This window comes from Acinonyx jubatus, chromosome E2, assembly GCF_027475565.1.
Source record: "Acinonyx jubatus isolate Ajub_Pintada_27869175 chromosome E2, VMU_Ajub_asm_v1.0, whole genome shotgun sequence".
Classification (NCBI taxonomy): domain Eukaryota; kingdom Metazoa; phylum Chordata; class Mammalia; order Carnivora; family Felidae; genus Acinonyx; species Acinonyx jubatus.
In genome coordinates this window covers 23,665,725-23,684,366 of record NC_069396.1, presented here as the reverse complement: position 1 = coordinate 23,684,366, position 18,642 = coordinate 23,665,725, and the positions used below count along the sequence as shown (strand labels likewise).

General features: G+C 35.0%; 1 protein-coding gene across 4 annotated transcripts in view; it reads right to left on the bottom strand.

Moving 5' to 3' along the window:
• Positions 1-18,642, bottom strand: part of CDH8 (cadherin 8) — a 363,670-nt gene that overhangs the window by 3,774 nt on the left and 341,254 nt on the right. For all 4 annotated transcript variants that reach the window (XM_053211373.1, XM_053211374.1, XM_053211375.1 and 1 more), the window contains one exon: positions 753-1,004. In XM_053211373.1, coding sequence (XP_053067348.1) covers positions 753-1,004 — 252 coding nt within the window. The remainder of the gene's footprint in view (positions 1-752; positions 1,005-18,642) is intronic.

The window sequence follows — 18,642 nt, the reverse complement described above, 5'->3', positions numbered from 1 at the left end:
AATATGTCTAGAAATGTTAATCCAGGCAGTGGGTGAATAGAACGGATGTGACTGGAAAGGTAGTAACTGCCATATCCTTTACTTAAGGACAGGATAAGACATAATTTTCTTCTTATATATCTTTCTAGTCTCTAATGTTGTTTTTATAATTAGAAATTTTTAATGGAAAAGTTACCAAAAAAAAAAAAACTTTCCTTCATTTTCAGTCTTCATTTTAAGTTGATTTTAATATCCAGAAAAATAGCTGAAGAACACAGTGTAATTTTGAAAAATATTTTTTTTGTTGTTTGCTTGTTTGTTATCTTTTAGTCTGACCAAACTGTGTGTTTGGATGAACTCAGCAATGCAATGTGTACATCGTTTAGAGAAAAGAGTATTATGGACACACGAGAGCCTCCCATTACAGTAAACTGGTGTACATCAGATCTGCAGGCCTTCTTATATGGTAGCTGCTGTTGTAACCACATAAAGGTCTGTCCCCACTTCCACCACCATTAGAATCAGTTTGTCTTTTCACTGGTAATGGGATTGAAAAAGGCACTGAATTGTCCTCTCCAATTGGACATTGGCTATCGTGGCACTTTTCTTCCTTCACCCCTACTTGGTAACTTCAAAGCTTGGAGAAGTGCAAGAAAGTTCCTTTTCCCCAGAAGAATGCTGACACCTGACTGGGGTTCGGGTTTGCTGTCCTTATTTAAGTCATTTATGAACCAGAAAAATGGTGACCATTAAGCTGTGAAGGAAATACGTACCTAGCAGCAAAATGATGCATGCTAATATAGCAATTAAGGCGCCCATACTGAGTCCAATCGGAAGGACATAAGCTTCAACATTACAAGACTGGACAACACCATCACTGCTACAGCCACAGACCCGGATGGTCAGGGTGCTGGTGCTGCTCAGAGGAGGATTCCCACTATCACTGATTATGATTGGTAAAAGATAGACTTCTTGCTTCTGGCGGTTGAATCCGTTATGCTTTGCCAAAATGCTGAGGGAATTATCTGGAAAAAGTGAAAATTACAATAGTTTGCATCATTTCCAAATGGCTGCCCAAACAACACTTGTTTTTCTAGTTCATAAATCTTCTGCAAAACTCAAGACAATCCCAACTGCACTAGACCAGTTAGATTCTTTCCCCCTCCCCCCTCCCCACCTCCCCAATTGACATGGACCAAAACATCCATGCCCTGCAAATTTAATAAATGGGCCCCCACCATGAATTAATGAAATTTTACCATCACTTTGTAAATGCAAAATATTTCTTTTATAAAAATAATCTTCAAGTGTCCTTTCAGAAGACACAAATTAACCCATGTTTCCATAAATAAGTTTATTTTTTCCCTCATTTATCCTGATAATGCAAAATTGACTGAACAGAATTGGACCACATTTGAAAGGCATGTTTGAGAAATTCTGCTTTGAAAGATACACTATATGACGATATGGCATACAAAACAATGCACTCTGTTGTCTCCCACAGGTATCTAAAAAGAGTCATTCACGCCCTTGAGCATTTAAACTAACAAAAGTCCCATTTACTGCCAATTGGAGGAGATATGCCACATATATTAAAATTCTGTAGAGAAGACCTATAGTGGTTATGCAAAAAAGATAAATGGAAAAGTCATTGGAGCAAATGCTCCATTTTACATGTATCAGTCGATTATATGGAGAGATATATTCGTTATCTAGAGCAACATTTCAAGACAAGACGTACTGAAGGGTTCATTTCAGTTCAGGGTAAAACTTGTCAGCGAAGAGTAATTGAACCCATGCTAGCCCTATGGTTCTCAAAATTTCACCCCTCAAAATAAAACTTCGTAGTCATTCATGCCCAGCTCATGAAGTATAGTCATATTGTATATATTAATTATTGTGTTCTCCTTTTGATTAATGAAAGATATATATCTATTCAAAATGGGAATATATTTTCCTTTTTATATTCTACATGGAAGCAAATAAACAATTTCAGATAACGTGTATAATATTGTTTGAGCAAAAGGATTATTTCAGTTCAGATTTTTTTCACATATTGGCAAGTTTGTAGACCCTAGAATACCTGGCTACCTCATTGTTGCATAATAAGCAGGGATTCCAAACCATTGTTGTCCAATTCTTGGTCATTAATGTCCTTCTGGCTTCCAGAACACTCAAATACATGAACACATATTCTACTCAAATGACTTTAAATAAATGTGTTAAATTTTCTGTACCATATAGTGCTATTCCAGAATTAAAAAAAAAAAAAAGATGGCGTTCCCCAAAATAGATGTATATATTATATTTATTTTTGTTTTGTTTAAGATATAAATGGATCTCTAATGCCTTGCTAGTAAGCAAATAGGAAAACACTCAAATTGAGTAACATTATTTTTTGTAAATTTCTTTTTGTTGTGCCTCATTAGTAGTTGAAGACTGAAAAGAGTTCTCTAATAAAGTGGTGGTGTACCAAATGATCCAGTTATCTTTATTTCCAAGACATGGAGGGAAATACCACTAAGCTAAAAAATGGGAGAACATTATCTCAAAACAGATACAGAATATATAGTTATGTTATATTTTCAGAAAATGTGTGACAAGTTGGAGTACAGTTAATTAGTGCAAGGAACATTTGTGGATGATTTCATATACCATAGTTCAAAACAGAAGATGGGAATTGTTCTTCAAGATGCAATTAATAAAATTACAATGAGACTTTTGCCTTTTTGTGGTTGACATTATTTATATGGGAAACTATTTTTGCATATTCTGTCTTTAAAACAATCTATACTGATAATTTAGAAACCGCAGCAGGAATATTGCTCAGTGTCGAAAAAAACTATGCTCTTTAATACATATAAAAGCATTAGTGAGTCCACCACTAAACTTACAGTGTTTACTATTCCTTGCATTTGCATTTGTTATTCCCGTCCTAGATAATGAAAATTATTATCTGAGTAAAGGAAGTCTATGAGTCATTTTTGGCAAATTTTACCTGCTACCTCCAGGCAAGTCAATTCTTTATTTGCCTATTCATTTTTCTCCTTAAAAAAAAAAACAACTATTTCTGATTGGTGTTTATATTTATTATGGATTTATTTTATTATGCCAAATGAAATTGTCATTATTGTACACTTAAAAAAAAACAAGTATCAGTAGTTTCACACAGTTCAAATTCCTGCATTTGAAACACATTAAAAAAAATCTACATGTGGCAAATATCTTTTATGAAGTTGTGGTTAATTTCTTTAAGACTTATGGTGCCTTTTAATTTCATGAAAGTTTTAATTTAATATAGTCAGTTCTATCAATCTCTTTTAGGTTTGTGCTTCTAAACTGAGTTTTTAAAAGTAAATTACATGAAATATATTTATAATGCCATCTGTCACATTTAGGTGATTGTATGGAATTGTGTGTGTGTGTGTGTGTGTGTGTGTGTGTTTCTTTCTTTACTGGTAATTGATTTCCCCAAGGTTAATTATTGAGTAACTTATCCTTTACTCACTGCTCTTCAACTCTCAGTTTCTCACAAATCAAACTTTTGTGCACCCTCACCCTTTTAGGAGCTCTCTATTATGTTCCCAATGCTCTGTTTTTATAAATCTGCATCACTAATACACTTTTATGTATGGAAACTTCATAATAAATCCTGATGTTTATTAGATTAATTTCCCTTTCATGTTCTTCTTTAGGAGTATCATGGCTATTATTGTTCATTTGCTGATCTCTGACGATTATAGAATCAGATTAGCAAATTGTATGAAAATCCCTATAAGAACTTTAGTAGAAATTATGTTAAAATATAAATCAACTTTGAGAGAATTGGCATCACCTTTACTATCTTTAGTCTTCCATTTCAAGATCATAGTTTCCTTATTTTCTTTAATATATATCACTAAACATGTAATTTTTAACTTTTAGCTACAAGAGAATTTCACATCTTTTGTTAGATTTAATATTGGTACTGTATATCTTTTGTTGCCTTGGTAATATTATCAAACTGCAAAGTGATATTAATATTTTAAAAGTGCACTTTCTGATCATTGTTGCTAGTGTGTAAAGTGTAATTGTTTTATGCATTGATTTTAATTCTAGCAATCTTGTAAACTTTTCTTTATTTATAAAAGTAATATTCTCATCACAGAGTTCCACTTCAGCAAGACAATGATGTGAGGAGCTCCACAGAACTGTTCCCTAGTGAAAATGGTGATTATAAAAGGAAGACCGTTTAACATCTCTGGAAATGGTCCTGGAGGCAAGCAGCAAATGAAGAAACATTTATCCAGGACAATCTACCAAAGGTTGGTAAGAATGACGAGACTCATGTGTGAAGTAGAACCCACTTTCTCCCAGCTCTGTGAGATGGAAAATCCACTCTATACTGGTTCAGCCAAGAACATAGGGCTCCCTGTCCCCTCAGCTAAGACAGTTAAAGAACTGCCTTAGCAGGAGATACAGGGCGTGAGCAGTCTCATCCTACTATATTATTGAAACTAAATTTCAAGTGAGTGCAGCCAAAAGAGGGTTCCTTTCTTTCTCACAGCCCTTGCTTGTGAGACAGAAACTCTCCCTGGGAAGGGTTCCCCTGGGGATATAGGGCCTCAGTTACCCTCGCCCTAGCCTATCAGGCACTGGTTACACACTGGGAAGGACAAGCCAAAAAACTTGAGGTTACTCCACATCCACCCCCTACCCCAACCCAGCACCAAGTGCTCATCATCTAAAACAGAGGCTTCATTCAGAGAAACACATCATAGTTTCCAACTCTGGAGACAGTGGCTTACAGTTTGGCCTCAGTGGAGACTCAGAGAACCTGAGACAGAGACTGGGGGAGCAACACGCCTGGGGAGAACACATCTGAAACACTGACTTAGAGAAATATTCTAGGAGCCCAAACTTGATTGGCTTAGTCTGTAGAGCAATCTTGCCCCCAATCTGAAAACAATACAGAAATCATCTGGCAGTTAGTGGAGTTTAACAATTGGAACATGGTCAGGGAAAGATACAGAGAACCCTGCCCAAATCACTGTCATTCTAGGGTGACTGTAGGCATATCCAAGGCTGGGATCCTTTGAGGTGAAATATCAGTGGTTTAAAATTGCAGATAGGAAATAGACTTAACAAAAACATTCTAGCCAGTCATTAAACAAATAAACAAGCAAAAACAGCAATATTAAGCTCTCAGTGTGTGTAGGGGGGTGTCAATATCCAAAACTACTATAATATCTAAAACGTCCAGTTTCCAACAAAAAATTACAAGATATACAAAGAAATAGGAAACCCATATAGCAAGGGGGAAAAAAAGGAGGCAAAAGAAACCATTCATGAAAGCAACCAGATATCAGATTAAACTGACTTCTAAGAAGCCATTATAAAAGTGTTCAATAAACTAAACTATGATTAAAGAAAGAAAGAAAGGTCTGATAATAATATCACATCAAATAATATAAATAGATAAATAGAAATTATTTTTAAAAATAACATTTAAAAAAGAACATGGAAATTCTGGAGTTAAGCACAATAACTGAAATAAAATACTAATTAGGCTGACTAAAATGTAGATTTGAATTGGCAAAAGAAAGTGTTCATGTAGTTGAAGATAGATGCATAGGAAATATGCAAGCTGAAGAATAGAGAGGAAAAAAGAGAATAAAGAATAATGAACAGAGCCTCATAAAAATGTGGCTCCAAAATATGTGGATGAAAAATACCAGAAAAGAAGAAAAGAAAAGAAAAATAATAAAGCTGACAACTTCAAACAAGTTTGAAGACATTAACCTACACATTCAGAAACCTCAACAAACTCTAAGAAGACAAATGCAAAGAGTTTCACAGTGTATCCTAGTAAAAATACTCAAAGCCAAAGACAAGGAGAACAACTTGAAAGCAAGACAAAATTGACTCATCCCTTCCAAGGGACTCCAATGAGATTAACTGAATTTTTATAGAAATAATGGAGGCCACGGGGTGCCTGGGTGGCTCAGTTGACTGAGTGGTCGACTTCAGCTCAGGTCATGATCTCGCGGTCCGTGAGTTTGAGCCCCACATTGGGCTCTGTGCTGGCAGCTCGGAGCCTGGGGCCTGCTTCGGATTCTGTGTCTCCCTCTCTTTCTGCTCCTCCCCTGCTTGTGCTCTCTCTCTCTCTCTCAAAAATAAATAAATGTTGGGGCGCCTGGGTGGCTCAGTCTGTTAAGCGTCCGACTTCGGCTCAGGTCGTGATCTTGCGGTGCGTGAGTTCGAGCCCCGCGTCGGGCTCTGTGCTGACAGCTCAGAGCCTGGAGCCTGTTTCGGATTCTGTGTCTTCCTCTCTCTGACCCTCCCCCATTCATGCTCTGTCTCTCTCTGTCTCAAAAATAAATAAACGTTAAAAAAAAATAAATAAATGTTAAAATTTTTTTAAAAAAGAAAAGAAAAGAAATAATGGAGGCCAGAAGGACATGAGATAGCATTTTCAAAGTGTTTAGAGCAAACACTTTCAACCAAGGATCATATATTCAGCAAAGCCTTCTTTCCAAAACAAACAAAAAAAATATGAAATAGAAGCTTGGAAAGTAAACATCAAGCTGAGGAAATTCATCAGCAGCAGACATGCCTTGTAAGAAATACCAAAGGAACTCTTTCAGACTGAAAGCTAATAACCTCAGATGGTAATTCAAATTCACATTTAAAAAAAAAAGAAAAGAGGACCAGAAAAAGTAATTATGTCATCATGAAAGATGGAATACACAATTTTCTCCTTTTTTCTTCACTGTTTTATAAAGCAATTGTATAAAACAGTAAGTACATAATATATTGTTGGCATGTAATATCTAGAAATTCAAAAGTAATAGTTGGATATTCCAGTATCCCACTTTTCATAATGGATAAAACAAGTAGGCAGAAATAAACAAGGAAATAGAAGATTTGAAAAACAGTATAAATCAATGATATCTAAGTGATATCTATAGAACACTCCACTCAACAACAGTAGAATAAATACTCTTCTCAAGTACACATTGAACATTCTGCAGTGTAGACAATATGTGAGGGTGTAAAATAAACTTGAGTAAAATTTAAAAAGATAATAATGCAAAATTTGTTTTCTGACTATAATGGAATGAAGAAACATATGAATAATTAAAATTTGGGAAACTAACAAATCTGTGGAAGTTAATGCATTATTCAATAATCATTGGGTCAAAGGCAAGGTCAAAAGGGAGATTGGAAAATATTGTGACACAATGCAAATGAAAATACAGCATATCAAAATGTAAGGGATGCAGCTAAAGCAATGTTTAGAGGGAAAGTTATAGTTTTAAATGCCTACGTTATTAGTTTTTTTCTTATTGTACTATACTAGCTAGACCTTCTAACAGAATTTTGAGCATAAGAAGTTATGGTGATACCTGTACCTTGTTCTTGATACTAAAAAGAGAAAATAGGTTTTGACTTTCAACATTAAAATGACTAATTTTATTGGAAGGCAGTTTTTGTTCAAGTTTGTTTACTTGTACTTTTTTCCTCCTTAATTTTTCTTTCTTTTTTGTTCTCTTTGCAATGATGCAAAGGGAAAAGGCAGCCATATAAAAGAGAGCTGTTCAATACCTCTAAAGTTGGATTCAGTTGGGTTACTGTATTATTTAAAAACTTTTTTTTCATACCTTTTTGTTTTAATGCATTTCCAATTTCTATCATGTTGCCTTTGCATCATAATCTATTCCATCCTCATGGCTTCTGCTCCTGGGTTTTGTATTTATTGCATTTACTTTTTTTTCCCCTTGGAGCAAATAGAAGAACATATCCTGGTGACTTACTAGAGAAAATACATTTTCTAAAACTGAAAAAATTATGAGAAAAAAAGAGTGGTCACTGAAAGCCCATCAACATATATGTCATGATTTATTTTTAAATTTAAATCTTTTGAAATTGAGTATAAAATAACACAGTTTGAGAAAGGGAAGAAGGGTGTTTTGTCAAGATCTATTTAGGAAGAGGGTGGAGCAAGAGAGTTTGGTATTCTCTAGGGAGGACTAATATCCAGGTGGAGAGCAATGTCCACTTGCTGTCCAATTCATGCATTTGTGTTACACTGAGATAGAAACATATCTCTTCAGCTTATCACCTGGTTGCCTGATACTCTTAATAGGTGAAATAGTCAAATATCAGTATTCCTTATTATTTCCATAAGTTAAAGATTTCTCCTATTTTCTCATCTTCCTGGAATATTTTGCTTATGAGCATTACACCAAGGAGGATGAATGATTCCATTTCAGAATCTTGCTTCATACTCTAAACCCATTCGTTTTTGCTTATGACTGATTTGTGAAAGAAAGATCTTGGTGGAAAGTTAAAGTGGACCAGTAACACCAGACATAGTCTCAAAATTGACAATATTCCAAAAATAGTGGAATCGTTGGGTTTCTTACTCCTTGGCTGAGTAATACAAGGTCTACACCAAATAAATAGTAAAGTAGGGGACAGATAAACAGTAGGGGTATATGCTTTCTTTTTTCAGACAGCACATTACATTATGCCATTATGTATGAGATTCCTTTCAGATTCTGATAACATATTCATTATAAATAAAAATATTTACTTATATGCTTAGTTTGTCATTTTTTCCTCCAGATATACCTATTAGTGCATTATTGGAGGTTGTTTGATGTTGTATCAAATACAGCCATCTTAAAATTAAAGTCTCAGAATTTTAATACAATGGTGTTAACACTGAGAGACAAATAGATAATATTCAGTAAAGTGTGTGTATTATCTCAGTAAAGCCTAACCCCCTTGAGGGAGTCTAGCCTTAGTCATGGCTCTATTCCAAGTCTTCAGCACAGGACTTGACACAGAGTCAAAAAACAACAACACTGGTGGGGTTGTTTTATCCACTTTTATTTGGAATGTTTCAGTTCTAAGGAAGTGATCAACTACCTGATATGATAGAAGCTTGCTAAGTCCGTTTAAAATTTCTGCTGCATATGAGAGTTTTTCTTCCTATGTGACCTACATGGTCGAGCCCCAGCCTCATCCTCCAGCTTCCTGTCCTACCACTCCTCTGTGTTCTAGCCATCCTGGCCTTTTCTGAGTCAAGGATCTTCTTTCCTTCGTGCTTTCCTAACTGCTCTTTCTTCTACCTCATAATCTCTCTACCTTTCCTTAGCCCTCATTTGAATTAACATTTATGCATTCTTTAGGTCTGTACTTCAATGTAATTTTGGGGGGGATAATTCCTTTACTAACCATCCCCAGCCTCCCCAGACAGACTATTTATGCAATCTAATAAGATAATCTGTATATTTTTATCAAAGAACTTATTACAAAGAAATAATATAGTAATAGGGATGTGATCGATACAGGGGATGCCAAAATAAACTGAAAAACTTTCAAGTAATGAATAACCAATTTAAAATGCATAATGAGTACTCAGCAAATATTTGTTAAGTGAATGAATAATCATTAGCTGCATTTTATGAGTCTCACATTTATTTCCCTTCATGTTATTTTGTCATAGGGAATTATATGTGATTCAGAATAAGTCAGTGAGAAAGTTCAGTTTAGGCTGTTGGAAAGGATATATAGCCCAAGGTCCTAAATGGAAATTTAAGAGAAATATTCATGGTTTCTCAGTCTTACTCTGGGCATAACTAATACCATGTAACATGAACAATAAACTAAGGGTGCTTAGATTCGAATAGAGAAGACTGAGAGGAGAAGAATATTTGAAATACCATCTCAGATATCTAAAATATGTGAACTATCATCATGTTAAAGAGTGCACACCAGAATTCCCTTTTACTGAGCTTCGATAACTTAGTCCTGTATTCAGAGGGGGGCACATAATCGGAATTAGAATCTCCTGTAGCTGGTTTAGGAGGAATGTCTTCTTTGATTGTTAATATTCAGTCTTTATATCATTTAGAGTTGGCAATCAAGGGCCTTCTTTCATAGAACATTAATACTCTTAGAAGAAAAGTTTCTTTGTATAAATAAGCCAGTAAGCATTTGTGATAGACTAAATGTTTGTGCCTCTCCCCGCACCTGCAGTTGACATTTGTAAGCTCCAACCCCGTGTGGCTGTCTATGGAGATAGATCTTTTAAGGAAATTAATTAAGGGTAAATGAGGTCATAGGGTGGGGTCCTGGTCCTATAGAATTTGTGCCCTTATAAGAAGAGACACAAGATTGCTTCTCTTTCTCTACCCATGTGTCCACAAAGAAGAGGTCATGTGAACACAAAGAAACATGGTGGCCTCTTACAAGCAGCCAGGAGAAGAGGCTTCAGAATGAAACATACCTTGCCTGCCCCTTGATCTTAGACTTCCTAACGTCCCAAACTGTGAGAAACAAATGTTGTTTAAGCCACCAGTTTGCAGTGTTTGTTATAGCAGCCTGAGCAAACTAAAATCTTGTAGGCACTAATTATTTCTGTATACATACTCCATGAAATATCCAAATCTATCTAAAGAGATAGACTGTGTCTACCCGGATAATTCTTTAACTTTATTTGTGTAATTTTCCCACAGTCCTCACTAATTTCCTTCCTTCCATGTATTTTCTATGTATTTTTAATAGAAAAAGAAAGGTCATTATTCTTGTTATTATTTAAATATCCCATGTTCTTTCCACATTGTCCTTGTTTGTTCCCCCAGATAAAATAAGGCAGGCAAATTAAATTCTCTATTGTTTTACTGTCGTTCATCTATTATTGTTGCCCTGATGCAGAAATTTTACTTTCCCCAAGTCCCATTTATTTGAAATCATGGAGCTATGGCTTTTGTTTATTGTTTTACATGCAAGCAAAAGCAACAAGGACCCAGAGTTAATGAAGGCACTTGCCAGACAAATGTTTATGACAAAAGGAGTAGATGAAGAGAAGATCACTGGCGTTCTCTCTTTTTGAAAAAATATCTCCTGGCATTTGACTTGCAAATTTATTTCACATTTTCTCGGTCAAGTAAAATGGAATAAAAATGGCAAGGAGGTCAAAACAAAGGGAAAATGGCACTCTGTTCAGTAGGTATGGACAAGAGATTTAATTAAGTCCTTATTGTGTTGCGTCTGCTGTTTATTTCTAAGAGCCTAGCAAAGCAATAGACTTACCAAATCTATTAGCTTTTAGCAAATTAGATATAAATATATGTATATACAGTACCTAATATTTGGGAATATGGAGTGAAGATCATACCATTTATATTTCATTTATACATTTTTACTCTAAACACTAAGTCTTGTTGGAAACAATCAGGCTGTAATGAATTAATAAAAACTAAGACTCTGTGAAGCCAATCTCCTCTAGTACCATTATAACTTCCTACATAATTCATTGAAAGTGTACCAACATACTAAATCTGCAACAAGCAACTGGATATTCTGAGCTACCTAATTAGATCATTTGTTACTTGTTTCCTTTTTTTTTCCTCATTAGGTTGTCCACAATACCACCTAATGTCAATAATATCAATGTTTGTCAAGCATTAACTCATTATCAAATTTCCAAATATTTAATGATAAAGTATATCTAACCATAAAGTAATGATCAATGTTTATTCTGCCTTTAGAAAAAAAACATCATTGTGAATTCTTTTGGAAGTTCCTAGACTAACACCAAATAATGTTTAGTCAAAAATTTGCAAGTACACATTAAATGAATTAACACTTTTTTAACAGAAAAACTCTGCTATAAGCATGCAAATACTACAGTTCTATAAATATCTGCATTGTTTTCATTTTGCGGAGGAAATATACAGAAGCTTGGCTATGCTTAGGACTCAGCAAGTAGCCTGTGAAAGTTAAACATCTTCTAAAATTCCCTAAGAAGCTACATAAACTATTCTTAAATTGTTAATATAAAAGCAAAAAATTAGATTATATGAAGTTGGTGTAGAATATAGTGGTATGAATGGTGATGTCCAAAAAGACATATCCAAGTCCTTTTTTTTTTTGGAAATCTGTGAATGTTACCTTCCTTGGAAAAGAGTGTTTGCATATGTAATTAAATTAAGTGTTTGGAGATGAGTTCATCTGGGGCTGAACTGGTGGGTACTACATTCAAAACATGTATCCTTGTGAGAGTGTGGCAGAGGTAGATTGGACACAGAGTAAAGGAAGAAGTAATGTGACCACAGAGGCAGACATTGGTATGATGTAACCATCAAGCCATGGAATGTCTACAGCCAACAGAGAAGCTGGAAGACAAAAAGGATGAATTTTCCTCCAGAATCTCTGGAGAGGAGTATGGCCCTATAAACAAATTGATTTTGGATTTCTGGCCTCCAGAACTCTGAGATAATATATCTCTGGTTATTTTAAGCCCCTCAGTTTGTAGTAATTTGTTCTGGGATCCCTAATAAACTAAGTTAATCAGTGAATCTGATTAAATGTGATTTACAGAGTCAGGGAAGGGCATACTTATTCCCATTTTACATATGAGGAATGGAGTTTTTGACAGACAGTGACTTGCTCAAGGTTTCTCAGCTGGTAGCTAAGAATTACAACTAAATCCAATGCATTTTCTACACTTTCTGTCATCTTAACAAAAGTCATCTCAGAAAACAAGGGAAAATGAGCTCTAAGAAGGTTAAATTAAAGCTTAAGGATAAGATACAAAACAGAAAGTGTGTGGAGGGAGGTTTTTCCATTCTATGACACCTTTATCATGAACAAGGAAAAACTAAATGGTCATTGCCACTGTAGATGATAATTCAGTATTTTAGAAGGATCAAAAGGTATTCAGTACAGTACTCCATAGATCTAAATCCCATATCCTGAGAGTCTGCCTAACATAGCACAACATATCATAGCATAACATAACCATGAATTAATTATCAAGAAGTGATTATTTTTGGTGCCAGGGAGAAACACAAGTATTACAGGTACAAATTCTATGCTAGATACAATCATATTGCCCAAGGTCTTCTGAGTTTGATTATTTTTTCCCTGTATTTAATTTGCATACTTGCTCTTACACAAAATGTTCCATGAACCTTATGCAGATCACTTAATGCTTAGATGAAAAAATTTATCTTACTCCAGGCACTGGGGAATGAGGGATGAAGACTAATATGACCTTCGTTTTATTTCAGGAATACCTGTATTAACTAACCCCAGAAAGTGAAAACTATACCAACAGTCAGTTTCTGTTCGAATGGAAATTTTAAACCTTTTATAAATATCAACATGTATGAGAAAGAGTATTTTTACCTATTTATGTAGAAGTAAATAAAAACAACAACAACATTTTCTAGAGTGTGCAAGCTATTTAAATACAAACCAAACCAAACAAGGAAATACTAAGGCTCTTATTGGAATTTCTTGTGAAAATTCCAGAAAATAACCTCATAGTCATTAAAAATCAAGACATTGGACAGCTAGTGTTGTCAAGAGAGTGACTTTTCCACCACATCACTATTGACTGAGTAGACCTCTCTAAATATTTAAGAAACTGGGCGTCAGAGATTAATTCTTTTTGCACTGGAGCTGATTAATTCATTTTGCACTGGAGCTGATAAATTTGTGCTTATTAACACACTTGATGTATAGGGTAGTTGGACCAGAGAGTAAGGCTGTTTTACAACAGCAGTTCAAGTGAGGTATACATTGCATATAACTTACTGAAATCATTAAATATAGTGAATGGAGAACTAAGGATATGAAAGAAAGGAATTACCAAAAGTAGTTTGTTATCTAGTTAACCTGCTTCCATTTGAAGGAGGTCAAGTATCCCTGCAAATCATCATTTTGTTAGATACCATCCTCTCCCTGAATGTTTTGAATTTGCACATATACAAATAAGACATAAGGTGAAAGCCACCAAAAATGGTACAAATGCACACTCCCTTGCTATCACCCACGTCTCTATCTTAACTTCTTTCAAATCTACAGATACCTTCACTGCATTCTGCCCTCAGTTATTCAGTGCCTATTGTCAACAAGACATCACTGTCAGACGAAAGATCCTCTGCATACTTTCCCCTAGCATGCTGCAATATGGTCAGATACGATGGTTTTCTGTCTTGCAAAGTGAACGATCCTTGGATGCAGAGATACTTTAGTAAACGCAAATGCATCATTTCATTTGTCATGTGTGTCACTATATAGAAGTCTCCATGGCGAGATGTTAATCCTTGTTGAATGAGCAAATGGGTGGCCAGGTTAAGTGAGGATGTGATTACTGATCTCAAAGAACTTCTGACACAGAAGGGGAGAGAAAAATGGCATGTAACTAGCCAAAACATAGGCGAGTTGGTGGTCTATTCTCTAATTGTGACCTTTGTCCTGCCTTAGCTCTCATACCCTGTGGTCCACTATGCCATATGTACCTTGACTTAAAGTTCCATCATCATAGATACAGATGAAAAGAAGCCTTAAGGAAGGCGAGGCCTGTGGTCTGGTTTTAAAAACAGCTGGTTGTGAAATGGGGAAATACAGAGAATGGCATTCCATCTTTTCTGCTTCCCTGTTTTGTTCAATAGCATTCTGCCCTCAGCGTTTTCATCTAACCTCTGACAACAAGAAAACCACGGGCTCAAAATGGAGTCACTATATTAAAGCCCACATTAGCAAATCAAGACTTGATACCTAAGCTAAATGCAGTTTCAGCTGCCCCCCTGCCCCACCACCTGCAAGGAATGTGACCTTCAACCAACCAACCTGGAGTTGTGTGGTCAGCACTAGGACACAGTCCATAATAAGAACCCTTATGTTGCCTTAGAATGCCCACCAGTGCATTCTTTGCTAATAATTTCCTTTTTTCTGGTCCTCTCTGACTTTAAAAAACTTTCTATACTGGACGTCATTGGTGCTCCTTTCTCTTTGCTACATGGGATGCTGTCTGATTCATTTATTCTTGAATAAAGTCAGTTGGAGCTTCAAATATCCTTAGTTGAATTTTCATTCTTTACCACCTCTTTATGAACTATTTGAATGTGATTCACTTACTTGATTTCAAATACCAGACAATATTTCTTTCTAAAATGTTACCCTACATCTCTTCTACTTACCTACTGACCATATGTACCTGAATGTTCAGTAGCACAAATTCAACCTTTCCAATAATGGAACTAATAATATTTCATCCATATTCTTCCCCATTTTTAAAAATCCCTTTCTTGGTTCCGTTCCTTGCATCATCTGTGTGGCTTTATGACTTTATACGTCTCTCCCCTTGCATCCAATAACCTCACTTCTTTCTTTTCATGTAAGAAAGTTCTGTCCATACTTCAGTAACTAGCTGAAAATTTATTACTTCATTTATGAAGGAGGCTGTAGGAACAGCCTAGGGATTTGGGAGTTATCTAATTCAGAGATGAAATGGAGATTGGATTATAAAGAAATGTAAAGTAAATATAGTGGTTTTAATTGTTCTCTTAAATATATGATAGTGAATACAGTGAATATGAGTTAGTCACTTTGTTAAGAGTCTCAAAATACAAAACAGAACCTTGAGAAGTCCAAAATATTCCTAGCCCTACAAAACTAGAATGCAAGGAGAGAGACATATGTCAGCAATCTTATATTTATTATTACACTAATTAAAATAAAGTGTCCATTATATCCTAGGGTCTGATATACCTGGTCCATCTTGGCATTCCAATTTTAAACCCATTTAATTATCAACTTAAATCTGAGCAAATATTCACACAAACAGAAGCCAACTCTAAAATTCAGGCAGTAATTCAGATATAAATATTTGCATGTGTTAAAAATGCCTATTCTTGGATTTGACCCCAAATCAACTGAATAAGAATTTCCGGGGATAGGCCCTGGACATCTGCATTTCAAATAAATTTTGTTTGCATAAAAATCTCCTGGGATGCCTGAGAGCCATTCTACTCTATTCCATTTCTGCCCTTAGGTGTTTGCAGTGGTTAATGGCTTGGCCCAAACCCTTAGAGGCTCCACTGGGGAAGCTATTATGCTCTGGGTTCTGTAATCCAGCAGGGGTAGCAGCTGATAGCAATTTTCCTGCATAATTCCTTCTTTTCTGGCTTAGTGGTAAAATAACTGCTAAAAAAAGGAGGGAAAGATGCAAGAAAATGTGGCATCCTACAGCGAGCTGAAGTCCATTGTTTGTCCTTGAATCACTTTAAAGTTTAATATGTTATATTAAAACAGCTTGGCTAAACATATATCTTTGGGCAGAAGTCTTAATATATAGTGAAGGCAAGAGTACGGAAGGCAGTTATGTAGATAAAATTATCATTCAAGCAGTGGTCACATTATCATTCCTCCCAGGTTGCTGAGAATGGCATGTGCTTTTGAATCTTAAAATCCACATCCTGTATAGTATTGGAAATAGTACTGTTTTGATCATACAAAAATGACTTTACATTAAAGGTCAAACTGATTTGCCTTTCCTCAAATTCACCCACATATTAACAGGTTAAAATACAGATGGAAGGAGCAGAAATAAAATGATTGAAGAAGAAGATACCTGTGTAGGTCACCCTTATGACTGAAATAGAAATCACATCAAACTCATTCAAACTCTTTTTATTGAAAATGTAATCTGATAAAATTCCCTATTGTTATACACTATAGAGAAATTTGAATACATTTTGAAGTCATGCATGATTTCATTTTAATACTTTCTTTGAAAATAAAAGGGATTTTTTTGATGAGTCTTTTAAAATATTCTCAAGATGTTATTTGATTTTCCAAGCTTGCGAACCCCCGTTGACAATGGATGTGTAGTATTTTCTGGTACTGGGCAGTGATATAAAGATCCCTACTATCAAATACTCCACATTCTGGCACCATAGAGCTGTGCTTAACAAATAGAAATTTAGGGGGAGTTCTTCCATTTTCAACATTCTAAATCCTGAATAGCTTATCTTAAGGTATAATTCCTTTAGGGTGTGTATTTCAGAATTTTTCTGAATATCTTATTAGATAATATTCAGGCTCTGGAATCATTCCTAATTGTGTTTGCACCCCAATTTCATTACTTACCTGGTTGCATTTTAAAATAATTTCCCCATGGTCAGAGCAAATACTTCTATTGTACCCAAATTACTAATTACAAAACCAAGAGTCAGAAGGTCTTTGAGGAGCAAATGTGTTTTTCTTCCTGAGGTGTATAATAAAACTTAAAATAACAGTGGTTTTCATTAGTATATGTAAAGCTATCAGTTACCTTAACTTTGAAATTAAGTGAAGACCTGTAATCTTTTAAGAATATTTGGATTTCATAGTTTTATACTTTATAAGGAATTTCTGTTTGAAAACCTCAAAGTTGGAATATAAAGTAAAGAACTGAGAAAATAAAGGTTAAGGAGTAAGACTTCAGGACGCACACTGAGGAAGAGTTAACAGAATGGAATATGATGAGGTTCTTATAGAATCCAGATGCAGTATGAAGTGATTTCTAAGGAAAACTTCCACTTAATTACTATAAAAAATCAGTCATCGGTTTTAGTAATCCAGATTTCGATTTAAAACTTTATCTTAATCAAAAGGAAGCCCAGTGAACTCACAGAAAAATCCAAAAAAGCCAAAAACCACTAGGAAATTGCTACAGTTCAGAGCTAGGTTCAGAAAATCCATTGATGACAATTCCTAAAGAGAAGACTGTCCAATGAAAGTTTATATCTTACATCTCCCGTGTCTAGTATTAGATCGTGTACACAGTAGGTGATGTTAAATTGCATAGTTCTTCTATTTTATCTTTAACTTTTTTAGCCCAAGATCATTGGTACCATTTGAAAGATTTCTAAATATTTTTGTCTTGAGGCCTCTTCCTTCCTTAGAGTATTTTCTCATGTATGTGTTTCTACTGACTGGGAACACAAATATTTCAACAATTAAGGGGAAATTTTGAGAGTTCTCTAGGAAGCTTGGTCCATGTCATTTTAGGATGCATTTTATCCATCAGTAAATAGCTCACTTCTTTCTTTAAAATGGTCTGGTTCATGCAAATTTTCTCTCTCCAACTGTGAATCAAGATTGTTCTAAGAAGAATATACAACATATCCCCTACTTTCAAATGGAATATTTTTATTATACATTTCTTTGATGGTGCTCACCTTGCATTGCTATCTATTCTTGTTGTTATTGTACCAAATGAACAACTTTGACAAGTATAACTCATTTATGTAAAAATTTTACTCTTTCTTACCTAGGAATATTTAACTCACCTGGATCATTGTCCTTGGAAAAAATTTGGTGCACATTCTACAACATTATTGGTGAGTCTTAATGATGAGACATCTCATTTTAATATTTAAAAGTACTATTCAGTGTCATTTGAAAGCTCCCAACTTGAGAAAAGTCCAAGGAGAGACTAATAGTCTCACTGAACTGAAGACACAAAGATGGGTTTTGGATTTGTAGGAGTAAGTACCAGAGAAAAAGAATGTATGCAGAGAGGTAAGGAAAGTGATAAAAAGGGGAAAATTTTGGAAAAAAAATATTATGAAAACTTTTCATTTAAGAAAGCTGTAATAATATTAGCTATATTAATGTACTAAGCAAAGTGGAATGCATATTTGTATCAATCAAAATAAATTTTAGAACAATGAAAATTATCAGTTATAAAGAGGGCTATTTCATAGTAATGAATATGTCAATTCAGTAAGAAGGTTTAAAATGTGATGATCAAATATACCTTTCAAAAATACATAAGACAGACAGAGACCCACCCCCTGAGGTAGGCAGCTGTCAGTTGAGCTCCCCTGCTCT